The sequence below is a fragment of the Pseudorasbora parva genome, chromosome 10 (genome assembly GCF_024679245.1).
Source record: "Pseudorasbora parva isolate DD20220531a chromosome 10, ASM2467924v1, whole genome shotgun sequence".
NCBI lineage: Eukaryota > Metazoa > Chordata > Actinopteri > Cypriniformes > Gobionidae > Pseudorasbora > Pseudorasbora parva.
In genome coordinates, this window is record NC_090181.1 from 4360760 (window position 1) to 4381528 (window position 20769).

General features: G+C 37.5%; 1 protein-coding gene across 1 annotated transcript in view; it reads left to right on the forward strand.

Moving 5' to 3' along the window:
• Positions 1 to 4493: 4493 nt before the first annotated feature.
• The window catches only part of sntg2 (syntrophin, gamma 2), a 115165-nt gene continuing 98889 nt past the window's right edge, over positions 4494 to 20769 (forward strand). The window contains exon 1 of the mRNA XM_067454917.1: positions 4494 to 5084. Within this exon, the coding sequence (XP_067311018.1) occupies positions 5016 to 5084 (69 nt within the window). The 5' untranslated portion in view covers positions 4494 to 5015. The remainder of the gene's footprint in view (positions 5085 to 20769) is intronic.

Below are 20769 nucleotides of genomic sequence, written 5' to 3' on the forward strand. Positions count from 1 at the left end.
ATGTGAAGTTTGTTCCCCTGAGTGCACCTCGTCCTGACACGCGTGGAATATCATCTATTGGAACAAAGCGGCCTCGCACATAGCAAAGGTGTCTCGCTCCTCCTCCTCCTCCTCCTCCTCAGGTATTATAAGTGTTTTGTCATGTTGAATTTCGCTCATCGCCTCAGAACAAGGGTGTAGCGGCTTTTATTCGCCTTCCCGTGACCTCCTTCAGTTTCTCTGCCCCGTTGTGTTCTAGAAGAGCTTCTCCAAGGTGCTGCTCTTGTGAAGTGAATGTTTATCAGTAGGTCTATTTAAGCGATGGTGACGGCGGTTTCTACAGGAGATGCACTGTTGTATGTGAGCTTGGCCCCATGCCCGGACGCTCCTTACCACTCTCACTGCATCGCCCTGTGTGTGAGATCGCATTAGGAGGGCGAAAACTAGACACTAAAAGCCCATCATGCAGTGCACGCAGCGGCCATCGAGGGCTGATAAAAAAGTGCTGCTCGCTCAGGGTACCTGGAAATGGGCAGTAAAGTCTGACAGGTCAGACATCATGTGATGGCCTATTATTAAATGATTGCATCATGAAAAACAGTAAATTGCTTTGTTGCTGAGGGAGGGTTGTTATGCTTTAGGTTCCTCGTAGCCCTGAAAGTCTTCTGGGCCTTTAAAAAAATAGTTTGCTTTTTGTCTTTTTTTTGCAGCTTGGCCCATTGCTCATTATGAACTGGGGGAAAAACAGTTTAAAGGCCCATTCTTCAAACCAAGAGCGATAACTATATTAGCTTCAACACTAATAATAATGTTTGGTTTATTCTTGTCGTGTGGCTTTAAATGCTCAAGCTCTTAAAACAGGATGAATTCTGATTGGATGTCAATGTTTTTATCGTTCATCAGCTGGAAAAAGAGTGATTCCAACAATATCACTCCTCTGTATCATTATCATTATAGTTGTGGTATGGACTCTTCTTCCATTCTTTTACATTTTTAACGATTTTTTGGAACTAAATCTTGGCCTGAACGGGCCTTCAAGACCCTTTAAACATTTTTGATCAACCAAGGACAATGATGAAAAATATATAGTTATAAAAATCGCTCTAAATGTCCAAATCACAGCTACAACAATAAGAGAAACAATATTGTAATAACTTTTAGAGAGATGACAGCCAATCACAATCCATCCTGCTTTAAACTTGTGCATTTAAAGTGACACACACACAATTTATTGCATCGATGTGGACGCTAATGTAGTTATCATTCTTGGTGTCAAATAATCTTAAAGAAATAGTTGCCCCCACCGCCCTCCCCCCTACCCCCAATTATAACAATCAAAGTTATATTAGATTTTATTATGGGAGTTTGAATTGGGGTTGCGATTTTAAAGCCCAAAAAAGTGAAGAAAAAAAGGAAAAGTGGACGGAGACTAAAACTTGGGTCTCAGTCCGCTTCCAAACTAACTCTGGTGCGGTTCGACTGATATATGAACGCAACACGGACCAAAGACATGTAAATGAATCAAAAACAGGACGTGATGTCACAAGATGTGACGCTACAAGTCAGCTGATTTGACGATGCGGAAAGATCGTGTATCCAAAATGAGTAATGTTAACGTTAGAGGGCAAAAGTGGACCAATGAGGAACTTAAGTGCCTCATCAATATCTGGTCCGACGAGCATGTTTCGTAAATGCTAGAAAAAATGCACAAAAAGCAAACCTGGTTCTTCTCATCAAAGGATCTGTGTTGTCCATTAGTCGGTACAGACGACAGAACGGCCGTCTCTTTTGCAGCAATAAAATGATGGTGTGTAATCCGGCACACAGCATTGTTTTGAATGTTCAGAAAGCAAGCCCCTACGCCATATAAGCCGACCAATCAGGTTGTGAGCGTCTCCCTGTGCTTTTGGTTGGTAACTTTAGCTTCGCTGTTAAAAAATTCCAGTGTGAACGCTAAGCAGACCAGGACTATATGTTTTGTTTTTTGGTCCGAACCAAACTAACTGAACTACAAGTGTGAACACACCCTTAAAGTGTCCCTATTGGGCTATTTTAAAGGTTCCTAATGTTGTTTTGGAGGTCTCCTACAACAGGTTAACATGCATCAAAGGTCAAAGGTTTTCACATAATATACATTGCACATGATCACATTATTCAATGATTCTCATTGACTTGTCAGATCAATCAGTCTCTTTAAATTCCTCCTTTCCGCAAGCTACTCTGCTCTGATTGGTCAGACGGCCTAGTCTGTTGTGATTGGTCTATGTGTACATCGCGTGTGTGTAGGAACCATTACCAGAACTGAATTCCAGCTCCGTCCGGAGACTTCCTAAAGCTCAGCGATTGACACATTGCAAAGACAGTATCAATGATGACCATTTTACCATATCAATCCGAGCGGGAATCCGATGATGAAACATTGAAGAACTAGTTATTCAAACACAAACCTCCATCTCAAGGACGACTAGCGCAGGACGTTTCTCGGTGATACACGACTCATTTTGAGGTTTATTATGAGATGTTGCAGCTGTAATTCCTCACAATCTGCATTAATAAGTGTACGTCCATTGACAAATCCATGTCTATATTTCTAATTTATTGCGGTGTGCACGTATGGAAACTGAATCAATAACAGCGCATACGTTAGCTCAGCACTAATGTGAATGACTGATGGAACAAAAGCTCCATCCAAATCTTTACTCAAGGTAGTAAGAACGACAGACAATCTGCATTAATAGACAGTTTTAGATAATATTGCAGCCAACAGCTGATGAGCAGAAGTATTTCAGTAAGACAGAAATAACATGAGTTAGCCGGAAACGTACACAATATAAAACACAAAACGATGTATTTTGAACACCCGGTAGAAAACGTACATCAATAATTATTCATACTTACAGGGTGTGATTTTGAGGAGTGCTGAACCATCTTTCTAGATGAAGCGTTTTGCGAATCCTCTGTTTTGTTGAACTCTGATATTTGAGAAGCAGATGACAGTAAAATGACGTTTGTTGGCGTGTCAAGTTGTTCAGAGGAGGACGACATACAACATAGGCGGCCATTGTCCAAATGTCTTATCTAGTGATATAGAACCGACTCGTTAAGGTGGTTCAGAGTCGATTCTTTTGGGAGACAATAACTATTTATCGTGCACTTTTGACTTTACAACTTTGCAGAACGTTTACGTTCACAGACGGCTCTATTACACACGACAGGAATATCTGCAAAACATAATTGGGATGCTTTAATGTTACTTCAGTTTGTGTCCGGCTGAAAGAAAAAAAAAACTCATATAGTCTACACCTATAGGATGGTTTGAGGGTGAGTAGGCCTGATTCATGTGATCATTTTCATTACTGGCTGAACTATTCCTTTAAAGCTGTAATCTTCATTTCTGAGTGAACTATTCCCCTGCAGAAAATGGTGTTATTTCCCAAAACCTCTTGGTTGTGTTGGCAACGACAAAACCAGGAAACTCACCTCAGGCCAATAAAAAGAGCAAGCATTTTGTCCACAAGATTCGTCCGTTCTTAAAAAGGAATCACAAATTAACACGGCACAAATTAATCTTGTGTTAGAAGAGCTTAAAGATGCTTTAATAATTTGAGCACTAACGCCGTGCTGCTGATGTTCTTTTTATTGGCACTCTGCTTTAAACTCGAGCGTTTAATTACTCATTTAGTGATTAGACTGACTTTAACAGATACAGTGCAAACAATAATTAGGTCAATGGCACATTATTTTGGCCAGTGAACACTGAAATTGAAAGGGAAGTCTCTTAAACGTGTCCTATGGCAGTGCTTAGGCTATAGTTGTGCTTGCATTTCTCAAATGCGTGCAAGAAATCAATAATATTATAAAGAGGAACAAGATGAATATTATTTACTTTAGTAAGAGAGATAATGCTGAAACTGCTAACTACACAAAGATTAGTGAGTATGCATGTTACACGTACAAACGCTAAGCAGAAATCTAGGTTTCCACAGAGCTTTTCACTAAATGAACAAAATGAGTATGACCAAAACATTTTTTTTAAATGCTGGAATAATAACTTTGCCAAGGGAATACATATGTGCTGTCAAATAATTTAATTGCATCTAACATAAAAGTTCATAATATTTTAGGAATCTTAGTTTTTTATTAAATTATTATTATTCTTTATTTTGTATAATAAAGACATTTAAGAAGTGTTTAATTCTATTTTAAAGTAATTGTGATGGATGGAATACCGTTTGCAAATTTTTACTTATAAATTAAAGCAAAGAAATTAACAATATACGCACGGGGTTTATTTTTATTATCATAATAATAAGTTACGCAAATATTTCACATGAAATTCGATCTCAGTGGTGACGCAAAGTGAGTTTCGAACCTGTTCATTGAAACTGACAGATTCGCGGAAGTGAATCAAACTTCCGAAGTCAAACGCCATTTTGCTACTCAAGTTTGAAACAACAGATGCAGTTGATGCATCATGACAAGAAGGATTGCATGGAAGAAACTAGTGCAGTGACGCGGGGTTTGGTAAACTTAGCCAAGTGGGGGGAAAAAAGATGGAAACCATCATCAAGATATGTTGCTTCGCGCATCATAAATGTTCTGTGAATACATCGCCCAGCCCTAGTTGAGTTTTTAGAGTCCAGTCACTGACGGGTTAAACGAGCTCGCGCTGAAGGCGCATCATATCTGAGGCAGCAGGAGGGAACGCTCGCGCTCGCGCTCAGCACTTGCGCTCCGGTCCTCCAGCGTTACGCGTCTCTTTCCAACTCGCAGGAATAACCCACATCACTTCAGCTCTGCGTGGATGTCTCTTTAAACCCCGAGCCCCTCTCCACACACACACACACACACACACACACACACACACGCAGTCGCACTGATTTAGATTTGCACAGAGCTGCTGCTGATCTCCGGCAGGTCCATTTGGATGCTGGACCCCGGAGCCGCGTCCGCGCGATGCCCGGCCATCACTGGATATAAATGACAGATCCAAGTGTGTGTGACTTCAGTGCACCGAACCAGAGGCTGCATGGGAGATGAACGCAGCCGCCAAACATCAGCCTGATCTGCTAGAGAGACCCGCCAGCCTCCTGGTGCCAACATGGGTGAGTAACCCGATCCAAATCCAGACCCAACTCAACTAATGTGCTGACAGATCACAACAGACACTCATAACACACATCAGCTACTTCTGAGCTAGTATGCATGCGAGATTATTCGCTTTACTAACTTTGAGTTATACTTAATTTGAAGGTGTCCAGTGTAATTATACATGAAAGGTTAACTACACATATGTAGAGTTAGGGTTAGTTGCATGCATGTAATGCATAATTTACTGTTATTAATATAATAAGTACACAACACAATCTGTTACATTGTGGCTAATGAATATATAGCTTATGCATAATATTTCTTCAGATGGTTATATTATATTAGTAAAAAGATAGAAACTATTTTTGGATATTGGAGTTTTATTTTATTTTATTTTGAAAGGCACTTTTTGTCATTTGCATTTGACAAGAAATGCTTGAGAATGACATTTAAAGTTTCAGATCTATGGTGAAATATACTGCATTACACATAAAATGTGAATAAATATAGATGATTGGTGAAAGATTTGCAGCATTTGAGTTGGCTTTTTCCGTCATATCTTATGCATTTTGAAATGGTCCTTTGCAGATCTGAAGTCAGCCGATCATTTTGCATTTGGATGACGAGCCTAATCTTTGTGAGCACTCAGATTTACAGTTAGATTATAGACATATAGACTTTTAGGTAACACTTTATTTTAAGGTGCCATTTGTTAGTGTAATTATACATTTAAGGAACTGAGTAATATTAATTAACTTTGGTTTAGGGTTAATTTTGTGTAATTATGGCATAATTTACTGTTTACTATAGTACCTACATGTAACTTGTAACAATGACACTGTAAGATAAAGTGTTACCCTCTTTGTTTTACATATGGACATGTAGCATTAACTATACATTATGCATAATTACATGTAAATAACCCTAAACCAAACCCTAACCCTTAGTAAATGCATGTAGTTACTTAATATTACTAAGTTCTTAAATGTATAATTACACTAACAATGACACCTTAAAATAAAGTGTAACCAACTTGTCTTGGTCATGTTGTGCGGTTGTTTTTGTAATATATTGTCATTTTTGCACTAAAAATAAACAAGGTGCAAAGTGAGTTCAGAGCAGAGTATGATAATTACGTTTTTTTAATGTAAATGAGGTGTGGGACAAAGAGGGACAGATAATGAGCTATTAAAATATAATTTAAAATAACTGGGAAATAATGTAAAAAAAAAAAATCTCATTATTGCTACAGCAATGGTGATTAAAAAAATAACAATCAAGCCATGCAGGAAATGTTGCATAATTGATGGAAGAAATGGTGGAAGATTTGAGGTGACAGTGTAATCTGAAGGCTGAATGAGTTTTTGTGCTATTGTTCCCGTTTGCTGTATTCCTCTTTGTGGAGATAATGATGTGTGACAGTGTGGAGTAGCTTCATTCGCACTGCTCTTGAGGTGTTCGCAGATGCCCTCTCCAAGGATTTTCTCTGCCAAAGCTTTGAAACGGCTTGCTTTATTTGCTTTAACACGCACTGTCCTATTTCTGCCGCCCGTTCGTGGTGGGCATGTTCTTCTTAATTGGTAAAGGGAGTCTTGCCAGTTGCACTGCGGGACCTTTATCAGATTGGAGGGATTTTCGGAGGTATCAATAAATGCAGCCTCACTACTTTTGGTTTTGAATGAGAATTTGCAGTTTCTGCCCCATCAGGCAGTGAACCTCTGTGAAAGAGATGGGGCGTCTGTAGGAACAGAAATCAATAAAGATTTCCCCTAATAAATCTGTTCTTGAGCTAGATCCAGCCGAGTGAGGTGTTTGGTTTGAGAGGTACAGGTAAAGTTATTAAGAGAGCAGAATGTGTTACTTCATTAAGAAACACAGCACTAAAGCAGGAGGCGTACGGTTGTTTCTCTTCTTATGATGATGAAGATGAGGATTATTGTTGTGCTTCTGTGTCTCAGAGGTGTGCAGATATGATTTAGGCTTCACCTTTGATCTGTCAAGAAGATTTGACTTAGTTCTGTGTGCATTTGATCTGAGTGAATGATGAGGACTCAAACCGTTTTGACAGGTCTGTGTGATAAACACAGCCAGATGACCAATGCAAACTAGCCCCAAACTCAAACTATACCATTTACTGTACAGCACAGGTTTTAATCATGTATTTTCAGCTTGCTTTCATTTATAGAGTTAATATAGATGGCAATATTAATAAACAGTTTGTTTAAGCTTGTATAATGCTTCTTTTATTTTATATTTTAGCCTTTTAAATGTTCTTGCTGATTCACTTGCCCGTAGAAAAGAACTAAAGTAAATATACATAAATAAATAATTGCAAATAATATAAAGACATACTTCATACCTGTCACGACTACTTAAAAGTACTCAAATATATGCCTATTTTTACTTTTATTTACTTTTATATTATTAAATAAAAGTAGTATTATGCTGTAAGTCAAATCTTGCAATATACATTTTACTTAGTTATACATTTTTTACTTATTTAATATTATATAGTAAGTAAATATAAGTTACAGTATGCTTTGTCTAACTATAAACCTGGCAATGCAGCATGTATGCATATTTTGCAATGTTAATAATATTACAAGGCTCAACAAAGCACACTATTACTTAAATTGTTTATTATTATAAATAAATAACAATATAAATATGCATACATATTGCAAGGTTTGACAAAACACTATGCATATTTTTGCTGTTATTTACTTATATAATATGCACCATAAGTATATGTAATATTGCAAGGTTTACTTATATTGCATATTATTATATGTAAATAACAGTAAAGTTATGCACACATATTGCAAGGTTTGACAGAACACTGTGTATGCATATTTTTTACTGTTATTTACTTGTATAATAATATGCAATATAAATGGTTCAACAAAGCATTATTGTGAGGTTTGATTATTACTTATATTACTAGTTCTTATATTGCATATTATTAAATTAGCATTAGAATATTATTACTTGCATTGTGTAATTATTATTATATGTTAATAACAGTAAACATTTGCATATATATAGCAAGGTTTGACGAAACAAGCCTCTACAGCACGTCTAATTCAGTAGCCCCACCCACCGACTCATGGAGCTGTTCGGATCACGTTGCAAGCAGCAATAAACATGTCGAAGAAGATAGCAAGATATTTTGGAAGAACACAGTTGCTGCATAAACTTCATAATATTAGGAATGTGTAATACTTTATTTATTTTTAATGAAGTTCCAGCTCACATGGGGAAGACATTGTATGGGTCTTCGCAATCTCTTCATTTCACTGCAGAATCGTTTGTAAGCAAGTCTCAAGTTGACACTGGATTTGCAGACATATTGAGATTAAAACACAATGCTGCTCCTTCTATATTAGATCCGACAGGAATGGTGCAACACACTTACGTGAGTAAAACATCTTTTTTATATGTAATAGTAGTCCCGGGGCTGTGTGTTTTCCAGACGGGCTACCAAAACGTACACCCCTCGGCAGGCCGGTGAATCTCAAATAGTGAAATAATATTCCTTTCTTGATCTTAGCTTGTGTGTGTGTGTGTGTGTGTGTGTGTGTGTACGTGTATGCGCGGTTCGCGCTTGTATCCACCGATTGTGCAGGCCAAGTAATACAAAAATAATAGTCCAATCGCGGGTAGATGAGAAATAAATCATTGTGTTTGATAAAGACGTTTATGAGCCCTGTGATCGAGAGAATCATTCCGGTTGCCGCTTTCAAAACAATCCCTCATGTGAACTAAACTGACCGGGGAGCTGAAGCTCATTAAATATGCAAATCTTCTCTAATCCTAGCCGTGGACGTTTACTTCTAAGTCTCCAGTGACAAGCCCATCAAAACTCAACGTTCAGGAGACAAAATAGCCTATTACTTATTAGTTATGATGTTTTTGAATGTAAAAACCACACAAACGTCATTAGTTGACCTCAGACAACAGTATGATTTTTTTTTTTAGGTCAGTTCATGACACCTTTAAACTGAGTCCGAATGCATGGAAAAACGGCAGACTTTGCAACTGAAAACATCCTAATTATATGTCATAATTAATGAAGATGATTTGCAATCATTTGTCATGTAGCAGATGTAAATTAACATGCATAAGCTCTATGTAACCACCAGCAGAACAAATAATGTATCTAATGTGTACTTGTGCAGATGGGCATGATAGCGCACTGATCTGGCTCTTATTTATATTTGTGAGTTTTGATTCAGATCCAACTCACACACGTGTCTCTGGAAACACTGCTGGAAAGTTCTTGCGTGCTTGTCTTTGGGATTTAGAGATTTTGCTTGTGCGCCCTACGGAGGCTGTGATTGGCACATGAATGTTATAGCCTTAAAAGTCACAAATCTTTTATTCATGTTCCGCAGGAGCAGATTCAAGGTTTTGTAATCTGATAGCTGAAGTTGCAGCTGGGTTTCTAACAGGTTTAGCGGTGGGGTTAGTATAGGGTCAGTCCACGTCAACTCAACCAGAGGTCCTCGCTAAAGAATTTCATTTATTTATTTTTTGTATTTGCGATTTAAAATGTTTTTTGTGGATTTATATATATATATATATATATATATATATATATATATATATATATATATATATATATATATATATATATATATATATATATATATATATTAGGGCCGGGACTTTAACGCGTTAATTAAGATTAATTAATTACGCAAAAAAATAATAATTAACCACACTTATTTTTGCACCGCGGAACGTTTTTCAATGAATGAGTTTCGACGGACTGATTATACTGGAACACCAACTCTAGCGCTCGCTCCGGAGTCACGACAACAACAAACCATGGGTGCGTCTCAATCAGCTCCCTAGTTCAGTAGTCAGGGCACTGATCAGGGAGTCAGCCCATTGACTTATGTCCTGATCAGTGCCCTGACTAGTGAACTAGGGAGCTGATTGAGACGCAGGGCATGAGTGAACATGAACGAAGAAGCTGATGAGACCGCTTTGCTTGGCCCCGTGGATGGGAAATTTTGTTTTAAAAAATGAAAGAATGGAAGCGTCGACAAGAGCACGGTTGTGTGCAAGCTATACAACAAGGTATTTGCGTATCACCGCAGCACATCGAGCCTCAAATATCACAAATATGCTTTTGCTTAACTTAATGGCAAACATTGCACTGGTCTGCTGGACTGAAATAAATAAACAAACAATATTTTGTTGATTAAGCTTATGTAATCAGTCATTATTCAATGGTATACTAAAAATACATGTGAAAAATTACTTCTCATTGTTCTCAGGTCAAATATTTATATGCAATTAAAACGCGATTAATTTCGATTAATTAATTACAAAGCCTCTAATTAATTAGATAATTTTTTTTAATTGAGTCCCGGCCCTAATATATATATATATATATATATATATATATATATATATATATATATATATATATATATATATATATATATATATATATATAGAATACAATTTATTTATTATATATAAATTTATACATTTTTTATTATTATTTTTTTTTTTACAAATGAAAAGTCTGTGTGTGGGTGGGTGGGTGTAGTGGGGATAGAAAATACGGTTTGTACAGTATAAAAACCATTACGTCTATGGAGAGTCCCCACAAAGATAGTGAACCAGACATGTGTGTGTGTATATATATATATATATTGCAGTGCTTATGCACTGGATAGAATACTATAAAATAATAACCACAGAAATGTGAATCTGTAGAAATGCTGTCGTTTTACATTGTCTGCCTCATTCTGTTATAGGAAGGCACATCAGCTCAAAGGTTTATGAACGCTTCGCATCCCTAGTTTGTGAAGATGTTTGATGTGTTGTTTTTTCAAACATATGTTATAAGTGACTTAACTTGCAGTCTTTCAGACAGAGCAGAGTTTATTACTGATCACAGAGCAGCTCTTCACTAACGCTGGGCATATATTCATTTAGTTGAGCTGTTTTAACTTAAATAAACTTGCACTGACAGATCATAAAATATGTCAGTGTCATTGGTTTGTCTCAAGATGCATACCAGTAATGTTTAAAAAAAAGTATATATTTTTAATAAAAGCTACTGAAATATAATAAAACGAAGGCCTAATCCTGGCTTAATCTAAGCCCTGTCTCTGAAACCGGGCCCAAAGGGTTTAAAGCTCTCCGAATATGCTTTTAAGATTCTGGTTCTTAAACTTTTCTTTTGTTATCTTCATTTTAAGGGCCCTTTTAAACTTTGGGAAAATAATATTTATGTCACTCAGACATATATTGTCTCATTCAGATATTCCCCTTTAAACGACAAAAGTATCAGCTGTGTGCAAAGTGACCCACATTTGGGTTTTGGCCACTGAAAATGTGTACAGTTGACCAGTTTACCCATGGAGCCGCTTTAAGATCTCCATTTCTCTGGGGTTTGATCCATATATAGCCTTTAAAATGAAGATACCAATAGAAATATTTGTTATGAACAAGAATCTTAAAGAATATTAAGAGATCTTTAACACAAAACAAGTGCTTTTCCCCCATTTTTGAACTGTCACCGTTGGCATATAATAAAACAAAGATTGATAAAGTCAACAGATTTCACTAATAGACATCCCGATCTCTGTGTAGAAATAAAATAATGATGCTGTCAACTTTCTAAAGACATTTTTACACCCCTGTAGTTTGGCTCCAAATCTCAGGTGAAAATTGGCACTTTGACCCTCCTCCACAAAACAGTGGATTTCTCAGTAAATATACATTCATATAATATTTTGTCTTTCATTACTATTTATGTTTTCCCTACCTCAGAAAAAATATTAACAAAAATCAAAACCCTGAAATTTTGTTGATTTGACATGGAATGACCCTATAGTTAACCATCAGGCCTCTACTGGTATTCATAAATCTTGGTAGTAAAAGTCAGGTTTTGACGTTTTTAAGAAAAATGAGAGTGATGTTTGCGAGTGCAAAACTTGCTGATGTGTTGTGGGTGTTTGCCAGAGCATTGCAACAGTAAGTGCCATGAGAGGTTGCAGTGTGGTTGAGACGGTGTTTTGTGTTGTCAGTGACTGACTCAGTAAAAAGAGTCTCCTGTGATCTTCTGCTCTCTGGATACGGCTCTGGTGAAAATGATGTGTTTGATTACTTAGTAAAACAGCACACACAATTTGAGGAACCGTACAAGCCTGCAGGATGAAGATTAACCCTATAAAGCCTGCTGTATCAGATTTGACATGCAGATTTCAAAGGCCTCTAAATGATCCAAACTTTGCTGAAATGCCTTTGCGAGAACCCACTACACGCCCTCTGTCGTCTGAGTGATGGTTAAGAGCCTTTTGTTCAAATGCCCACCTTCTGTGTCTTTTTGCTGTGAAATCGGCACTGATTTCTAGTCAGTTGCTAATATTTCAAGTTCAACATTTACTAAAGCAACTTAAGTTGATATGATTATTCATCGTTTTTCAGACAAATCATGTTCAAATGTGAGTCTGAAATATGATCATCAGGTTTTCGAGGAAGGTTTATTTGTCTTGATCTCAGTCATCATTGTGTATTGCATTGCATCACTTACTGTGATGTACATACTAAAAGACTTTAGCAGTTATTAGCCGCAAATTTCCTCTGAGCGAAGACGGAGCAGTGTTTCTGATATCAGTGAGCGAGGCGGGGAGCGGGAGATGGTGAACCCGGAGCGGAGCTGGAGCGGAGGGATTCTTAAATGCTTAGAAAGAGCGTGGAGGGGAAATTGCCGCCGCTCCACTCCGCTCACATAGCCTCTGGTGTGTTGACTCGCAAGACTCGCAGCGTGGCGGGGGCGTGGCATCACGATGGTGTTTCTCCATCGTAATGTCGCACAGCCATCACAATGGACGATGATATCGTCCATCGGCACAACCCTAGTAAAAACGATATAAATACTGTTGGTTTCCTCACACAAACCGCTCGTTTCGTGTCTTAGGCCATCAGTGTGTACTACCATGGGGGATTGTTTAATTTGGACTTCTCTGTGTATGCTCTTTGAGGTGGTGACCATAGACCTGCATTATGTGAGGCACAGACAAGAACGGTTTGACCTAAAATGATCAAAATTGAAACTACTGGGGAAACAAATACTCCTACATCTCGGATGCCCATGAGGTAAGCTAAAACATATCAACATTTAATTTCAAAGTGAACTATCCCTTTAAGTAAAGCTCGTGTTCCATGAAGATATTTTGTAAATTACCTACCGTACATATATATTCCAGATTCCAGATTTTCTAAAATATTGTCAAATATCGTCCTATTCCAACAAACCATACATCAAATGAAAGCTTATTTATTCAGCTCTGTACCCGTATGTTTTGTGGACAGGGTCACATATGAGCCATAAAAGCCTGCATGTATCAAATATCATGCTCAACAAAAACACATGCAAACTTTTTTTTGGATTTTGTCATAAGGTTCTATAAAAAAAAATTCTTTTTCTCTTTTAAATGATTTTGATCGGACTATTTTTCCATATGTCAGGCTTCACAGGGTTAATAATAGGTTTCACAAGCCCCACTAATAATTACGTTCTGAACATAATGCATTTGATGCACAGCGTTTTGCCATTTTCAGCTCTGCGGAAACACAAATCTATTGCGATTCGTCCCCGGGGCCGCGGTGATTTACTTCCAGCATGACATGACAGATTATAACAGAGTCACAGCCGGGCAATTAGTCAACCTTAATATAAAACTGCATGTGACCTGTTGGCGATCGTCTTAAAATGTGAATCAGCATTTAATATCATGCCGTAATACATGTTTTGCCTTTTAAATGATCAGCCATTATTCTTCAAACACTGATATGTTTACTCTCCCTGTAAAAAGACGACTCTTTTCCAGCACATCTTTGTCACCGAGCCCAGCCTCGCCTTTTCATTTCCATTTTGATTCACGACAGGTATGAATTTTAATGAGCTCCATTTCACATTTGGAAACTTACCTCGCCTAAATGTTACTTTATAACACAGAGTTTGATGATTGCCATTTTTTAGAAAAAAGTGAGGATGCTGGGAACGCTGATTGTGAGATAATCAAGGATGTGCGTTTTATTAATGGGGTCTCATTAGATGGTTATTGATGCAGAATTGGTCATATGTAATATTGAGTTACATGCTGAAATTGGCTTTGACCTTTACTGATAACACTTTGAGTTGCACAGTATTATGTTTTTCCATACTGTGTGTGGGCAGTGAGGATTTCCATAATAACACAAAGGGTTAGAATACAAAGACAAAGCATTTATTCACAGCTGCCTCAAAATACTGGGATTTTATACTTTATTTGAAGGGGATTTTGCCTCACTGTGTGGTCAAAAACATATTTGAGTGAAAATATATAAATGCATTTACACTACCATTCAAAAGATTGTCTTTTCTCTTAAAGAAATGTATACTTTTATTCAGCAAGGCTGCATCAAATTCATCAAAAGAGACAAAGACTTGTATAATGTTGCAAAAGATTCTATACCATAAAATAAATGCTGTTCTTTTGGACAAAAAAAAGTTAAACCCCCCCAAAAATATTAACTCTGGTGCTCCTCACGTGGCACTCAAAAATGATTTTAGTTTGATAATGTGTTTTATGTAGTATTTTATTTTTAGAGGATCTTATAGTACTAATTTATATTATTTGTGGAATTATGATTCATTTATTACACTCTAAATAATGCTGGGTTATTTTTAACCCAAAATGCTGGGTTAAGACTGTTGGGTAATTTTTGTTGGTTTATTTGATCACATTTTAAACACCATTGGGTAGTTTCAAATTTCCAGTCGTTGGGTTAAACCTGCTGGGTCGCAATGCTTGGTTGATTCTACCCAGCGCTTGGTTGTTTCACGTGCTTCCCGCCTTGATTTGTTTAAATTCGCTCCCAAACTGTCATTTTGAAAGGACAATGCAAAAGACAAAGCCACTGGTTGCAGATGTTTTAAGATAAGTTCATATATTTTCATTAATAATCATTTTAATTAGCATAATTAACGTTTTTTTCTTCTTCGCAGCAACAATTCTTAAGCTTACATGACGTTAAGACGACAAAAGTTTTACCTCATAATCCGATGCAATTTACTGACTCGTGTTAGTTTAGGTAAGTTAGGCATGTGAGACGATAGATTAATACAATTTGTGATTACACAGAACCATGATCCGCTTATGAAAATTAAACATGGTTGTATGTAGGGATGTCACAAGTAGTGGTACTTCGGTACCAAGTACTGAAATGTACGATAGTACATTATAGTACGATAGTACATTTAACGATAGTTAAAAATGTGACGATAGCATGGGCGTCGGAACCATTGTGTGTGTGTGGGACAAGACCCACCCACTTTTTAAGACCAATGATATTGGACCCACTCACTTTTATCGTCTCTAATTCAGCACATGTCTGCTTACATTGACTATCCCTTAACCAAGAAACTTATTAAGAAACGTATTATTAAACAAAGGTAAACGCTTAATTTCCCCTTTTCTAATATTTTCTATTTTTTTATTGAAAATAAATACCTTTCCGATTTGATATGTGATGGGGAAAGGGAGTAGAGCGAGTGTGGCAAAAGGCGGATTCGAACATATGCTCGCGATATGAGTCAAAACTTAGTGCCATGCGTCTCTTATACCCCTACTCTACAGCCACAGTAAATAATTCAGTGATTTCTGTAATTTTGTCTGTCCCAATCAATCGTTTAGTAAACGGCACTTTTTCTGTCTGGATACGGAGCATAAAAAACATGCAACTTGTTCATTATCATTATCTGTGAAACTGTTGATGTCTATGGCAGTTAAATGAATATAGCCTTTTTATTAGACTATTGGTATCGACTGGTTTGAGGTCTTTTTTGGGATGGGGGATATGGCCTAAAACGCACCATAATGCAGGAAAATCACATCTATGAAATCATTTTTTTTCTGGGGGAGAACTATAGATATCCATAATAAAGGCTAGATGTCTCGTGCGCGCTGTTGGCCAATGGAGGTCGCCGTCTGCAACTTGCGGCCATCTTGTCACAGGCAGGTCGCTCACTCGTAACAGTGTGTTTTAATGGTGCATGTACTTTTAAATAACCATAACTTGCTCAATTTTCAACCGATTTTCAAACTGTTTCGTTTGTTATAAACGTCAGAGATGTAGTTATGACACTACATACTTATGAATGATTATAACCATGGAATTCAATATGAAAGAATGGAATTCAACATTGAACAGAACAGATAGGTGCAATAAAAAAAGGTATTTATGTTAAATCAATATATAGGCTACTAAAACTGTGTACCAAATGGCAACATGAGAAATGTATTAATTATATCACACACACACACACACACACACACACACACACACACACACACACACACACAGTCGTGTTTCCATGTTTTATGGGGACTTTCCATAGGCCATAGGCGTAATGGATTTCATACTGTACAAACTGTACATCCTATCCCCTTACACTGGCCCTGCCCCTTAACCTACCCATCACAGGAAACATTCTGCATTTTTACTTTCTCAAAAAAACTCCTTCTGTGTGATTTATAAGATGTTTTCCTCATGGGGACCTAAAAATGTCCCCACAAGGACACGGATTTCGGATATTGCCATCTTTGAGGGGACATTTTGTCCCCATAACGTAGGGATTACCAGGTCACACACACACACACACACACACACACACACACACACACACACACACACACACACACACACACACACACACACACACACACACACACATATATATATATATATATATATATATATATATATATATATATAAAAAGATTGGTTGTAATAAAATCGTTATTGGTGTCAATAAAACCTATATAATTGAGCAGCTCGATTGTGGTCTCAGCCTTGATAAAGTGCACGTAAGTTAGCCGTGATACACAAGCTGCACGATTAAGTCGTTTACCGAAACGAAAAGGTGCAATTTCAACATGTTAAAGCATGCAGATTTGTAGCCATGGTAATAATGTTTGTAAGAAACCAAACCATTTGTAAATCCATCAAGATTTCAGCGAGATAAGAGTATTTATGTTCATACAGATCACTCATCTTACATCAGGTTCCACAGAGCCCGACAGAAAGCCTGCCTGTGACAAGATGGCCGCCGGTGATGACGATGGTGACTCCGCTGTAAGACATCTAGCCTTTATTATGGATATTTATGGGGAGAACCCCCAGACCCCCCCGCAAAAGTATTTCCCCACCTATCATATTTTATACTGACCCACCCACTTCTAATTTACTTCCGACGCCCATGGACGATAGTATCTGTATAGCATCAACTCACAAGTAGACTACCGGTATATTCGGTCCCGCAGCTGCGTTCAGTCGCGTCACGCAGGGCTCCAGACTAGTATCCTTGGTCATGTTATTTTGCATTTTAGGCTTATTTTAAGTAGAAAGTATATGTATTCTGCACATGTAGGCTACTGTATTTGTTATATTTCAGAGGTATAGTAATCACTGCGTTGTGACTGCGTAACTTTTCGGGCAAATCAGTCTGCACCTTTTGCAAATGACAGATTGGGTCAAACCATCCTGGTATGGGGGAGAATCTGGGTTTTTAGGATAATGAAATTGAATAGCCTACTGAATATTAAATACATTTTTTGAACTTATACTTATAACTTATACTTATATTTCACAGAAATATTTATGAAATTATTATTTTTAAAGGATTTTTGCATGGATGCTACTTTTTAAATATATGTAGGCTATATTAAAATCTCACGTACCCCCTGGAGTGCCTTCACGTACCCCCAGGGGTACGCGTACCCCCATTTGAGAACCACTGCTATATACCATGGAGCTTTGAGGTTCATCACTGGTCTTAAAGTCCTCACTCACCACTGTGAACTGTATGAACGTGTTGGATGGTCTTCTCTGTCAACACGGAGACTTCAACACTGGTATGTTTTTATATATAAGGCTATTTTAGGTCTTCTTCCATCCTACCTTCTGACCTACAATCTTCGGTCTCAGGATCTTGTTCTTCTGTCTGTACCAAATGTTAGAACCGAGCTGGGGGAAAAGCCATTTAACTTTGCTGCTCCCTTTGCGTGGAACAAGTTACAGAAACATTTGAAACTTAATAAGCTTGTCTCATTGGTTACTTTTAAGAGGATATTAACTGACTTGGAAGCAGTCACATCTAGCTGTAGTTGTTCGGCATGATTTGTTAAGGATTTGTGGTTGTTGTATCTGCTATTTTAGTTGTCTTATGTTATTGTGTATTATGTGTTGTATGTATGGTTGTACTGCTGCCTATCTTGGCCAGGACACTCTTGAAAAAGAGATTTTTAATCTCAACGAGTACTTTCCTGGTTAAATAAAGGTGAAAAAAATAATAAATAAATAAATGTAGCTTTGATTACAGGAATACATTACACTTTACTATATACATTTACATAGAAAACAGCTGATTTAAATTGTAATAATATTTCACTGCTTTTATTGTATTTTTGATCAAATAAATTTAGCCTTGGTGAGTAGAAGAAACATTTTGAAGTGTATTTTAAAAGCAAATGTTTTCTTGCCATCTTTTTAAAAATGGATTGATAAAGGTTTGCTCATTTTAATAACTGAAACTGTCCTCACGGAAACTGTTAAACTTGAAGCACAGTTAATTGTATAGCTGTAGCAGATGAGTCAATCTTAAGTCATGTCTTTAATGAAAGTGTTTTATTTTAGATCAGTTTCTGTTTTGCTGACTGATCAGACACACTTCACAAGGACGAATGACCATAGTTGTGTCTGAATACACTAAAACAGATTCCCAGCTGAACTCTTACAGTCAATGGCATCTGTTTTAGTGTATTCAGACACAACTATGGTCATTCGTCCTTGTGAAGTGTGTCTGATTCTGATGAATGAAGAAGTGTCTGATGAATCATGTTTTCTTTTACATCACGTGGATGGCCGGGTGTGTGTGTGTGTGGCTTACCTGGAGAACACATGGCCCCAGGATGCACTATGGGAAGAAGGCGAGCCGGCGGAGGCAGTGTGATGCTTTGGCCGATGTTCTGCTGGGAAACCTTGGGTCCTCCATCCATGTGGATGTTACTTTGACACGCTCCACCTACCTAAGCATTGCTGAGACCATGTTCAGCCTTTGATGGAAACTGTATTCTGGTGGCTGTGGCTCTTCCAGCAGGATAATGCTCCTGACACAAAGCACAAATGCTTCAGGAATGGTTTGAGGAGCACAACAACGAGTCTGAGGCGTTGACTTGGCCTCCAAATTCCCCAGATCTCGATCCAATCGAGCATCTGTGGGATGTGCTGAACAAACAAGTCCGATCCACCTCGCAACTTACAGGACTTAAAGGATCTGCTGCTAACATCTTCGTGGCAGATACCACAGCACACCTTCAGGGGTCTAGTGGAGTCCATGCCTCGACGGGTCAGGGCTGTTTTGGCATTAAAAGGGGGACCAGCACAATATTAGGAATATAATGCCTGACTGGTGTATATACATTTTTTGTTGAGTATCATATTTAATGCATCAGGCTTTTGTGCATCAGGCTCTATTTATAGTATGATATAGTGAAAATATGGAGAGAATTTTATTCAGAGGCCTAACAATGAGCAAAGATATACAATTTGGTGCAGATGCTGATATTTATATGGACAAAAAAATAATAAAACATTCAATCAATGAGATCTTTATAACAGTTGCTGACATAAAATGCATATAAATATCATTCTTTTCTCTATATCTGCTAATAATATGTCTTAGTAAGATGATATTTAAATGCTTAGTTTTATGATCAAATCTCTGTAGTTATAAAACAAATAATGCAATGATGAAGTAAACCTTCCTCAAAAGCCTGATGACCATATTTCACTTATGATTAAAAAAAAAAATTATGTATGGATAATTAAGTTTAGTCCGGTAAGTGTTCATCTTGAAATATAACTAACAATATCAAAGTTATTCTTAGGTTTATCATTGAAGATTTCACAGCAAAAAGATACGTTTGCACAATTCATCTAAATTTGTATATGCTGAAAAAGTCTAAATCATCCATCAGACGAGAGAAGGACTGTAGTAGATTGTGTGCAACAGGTTTTTCAGGTCATGTTGCTCATTAATCGATCACAGATATGATACAGTATAAATGTGTTCAGTGCTGTTTCAGCTGGTCTCTCCTGGTTAACTCACTGTGCTGCTGTAGTTCATGTTGAGAAGAGTAAATAATGATTACGGCTCACTCGGCTTCACTCGTCTGCTCAGATTCCACCTGATAGATTTCTGGCTGATACGGTAACTAGTGTCTTCAGCAACGTGGGTGAGATTCCCTGCCGATGAGAATCTATTGAGTTTATTACAGCCTGCAGCTTCACGGTGGCCATCAGGGTAATGTGATTGATCTGAGCTTCGTCCGCTGCCACTTTCTAGATGATCTGACCGGCTGCAGCGCTCGCTTTATCCTGAACTCTGTGACCTGGACAGTCAGGACACCACACTGCAAAGGGAATCATTTTCATATTTTTGTCTTGTTTTCCAGTGCAAATATCTAAACATACTTAAATCAAGATACAAAGCAAAATGACTTAAGATATTAAAGGGGTCATGAACTGCATTGTTTTATTGTTTCATAATATTTCCTGGGGTGCACTTATCATGTTAGAATGAGTCAAATTTAATAAATCTGTCATTTTTGACCGCCACGCGAGCAG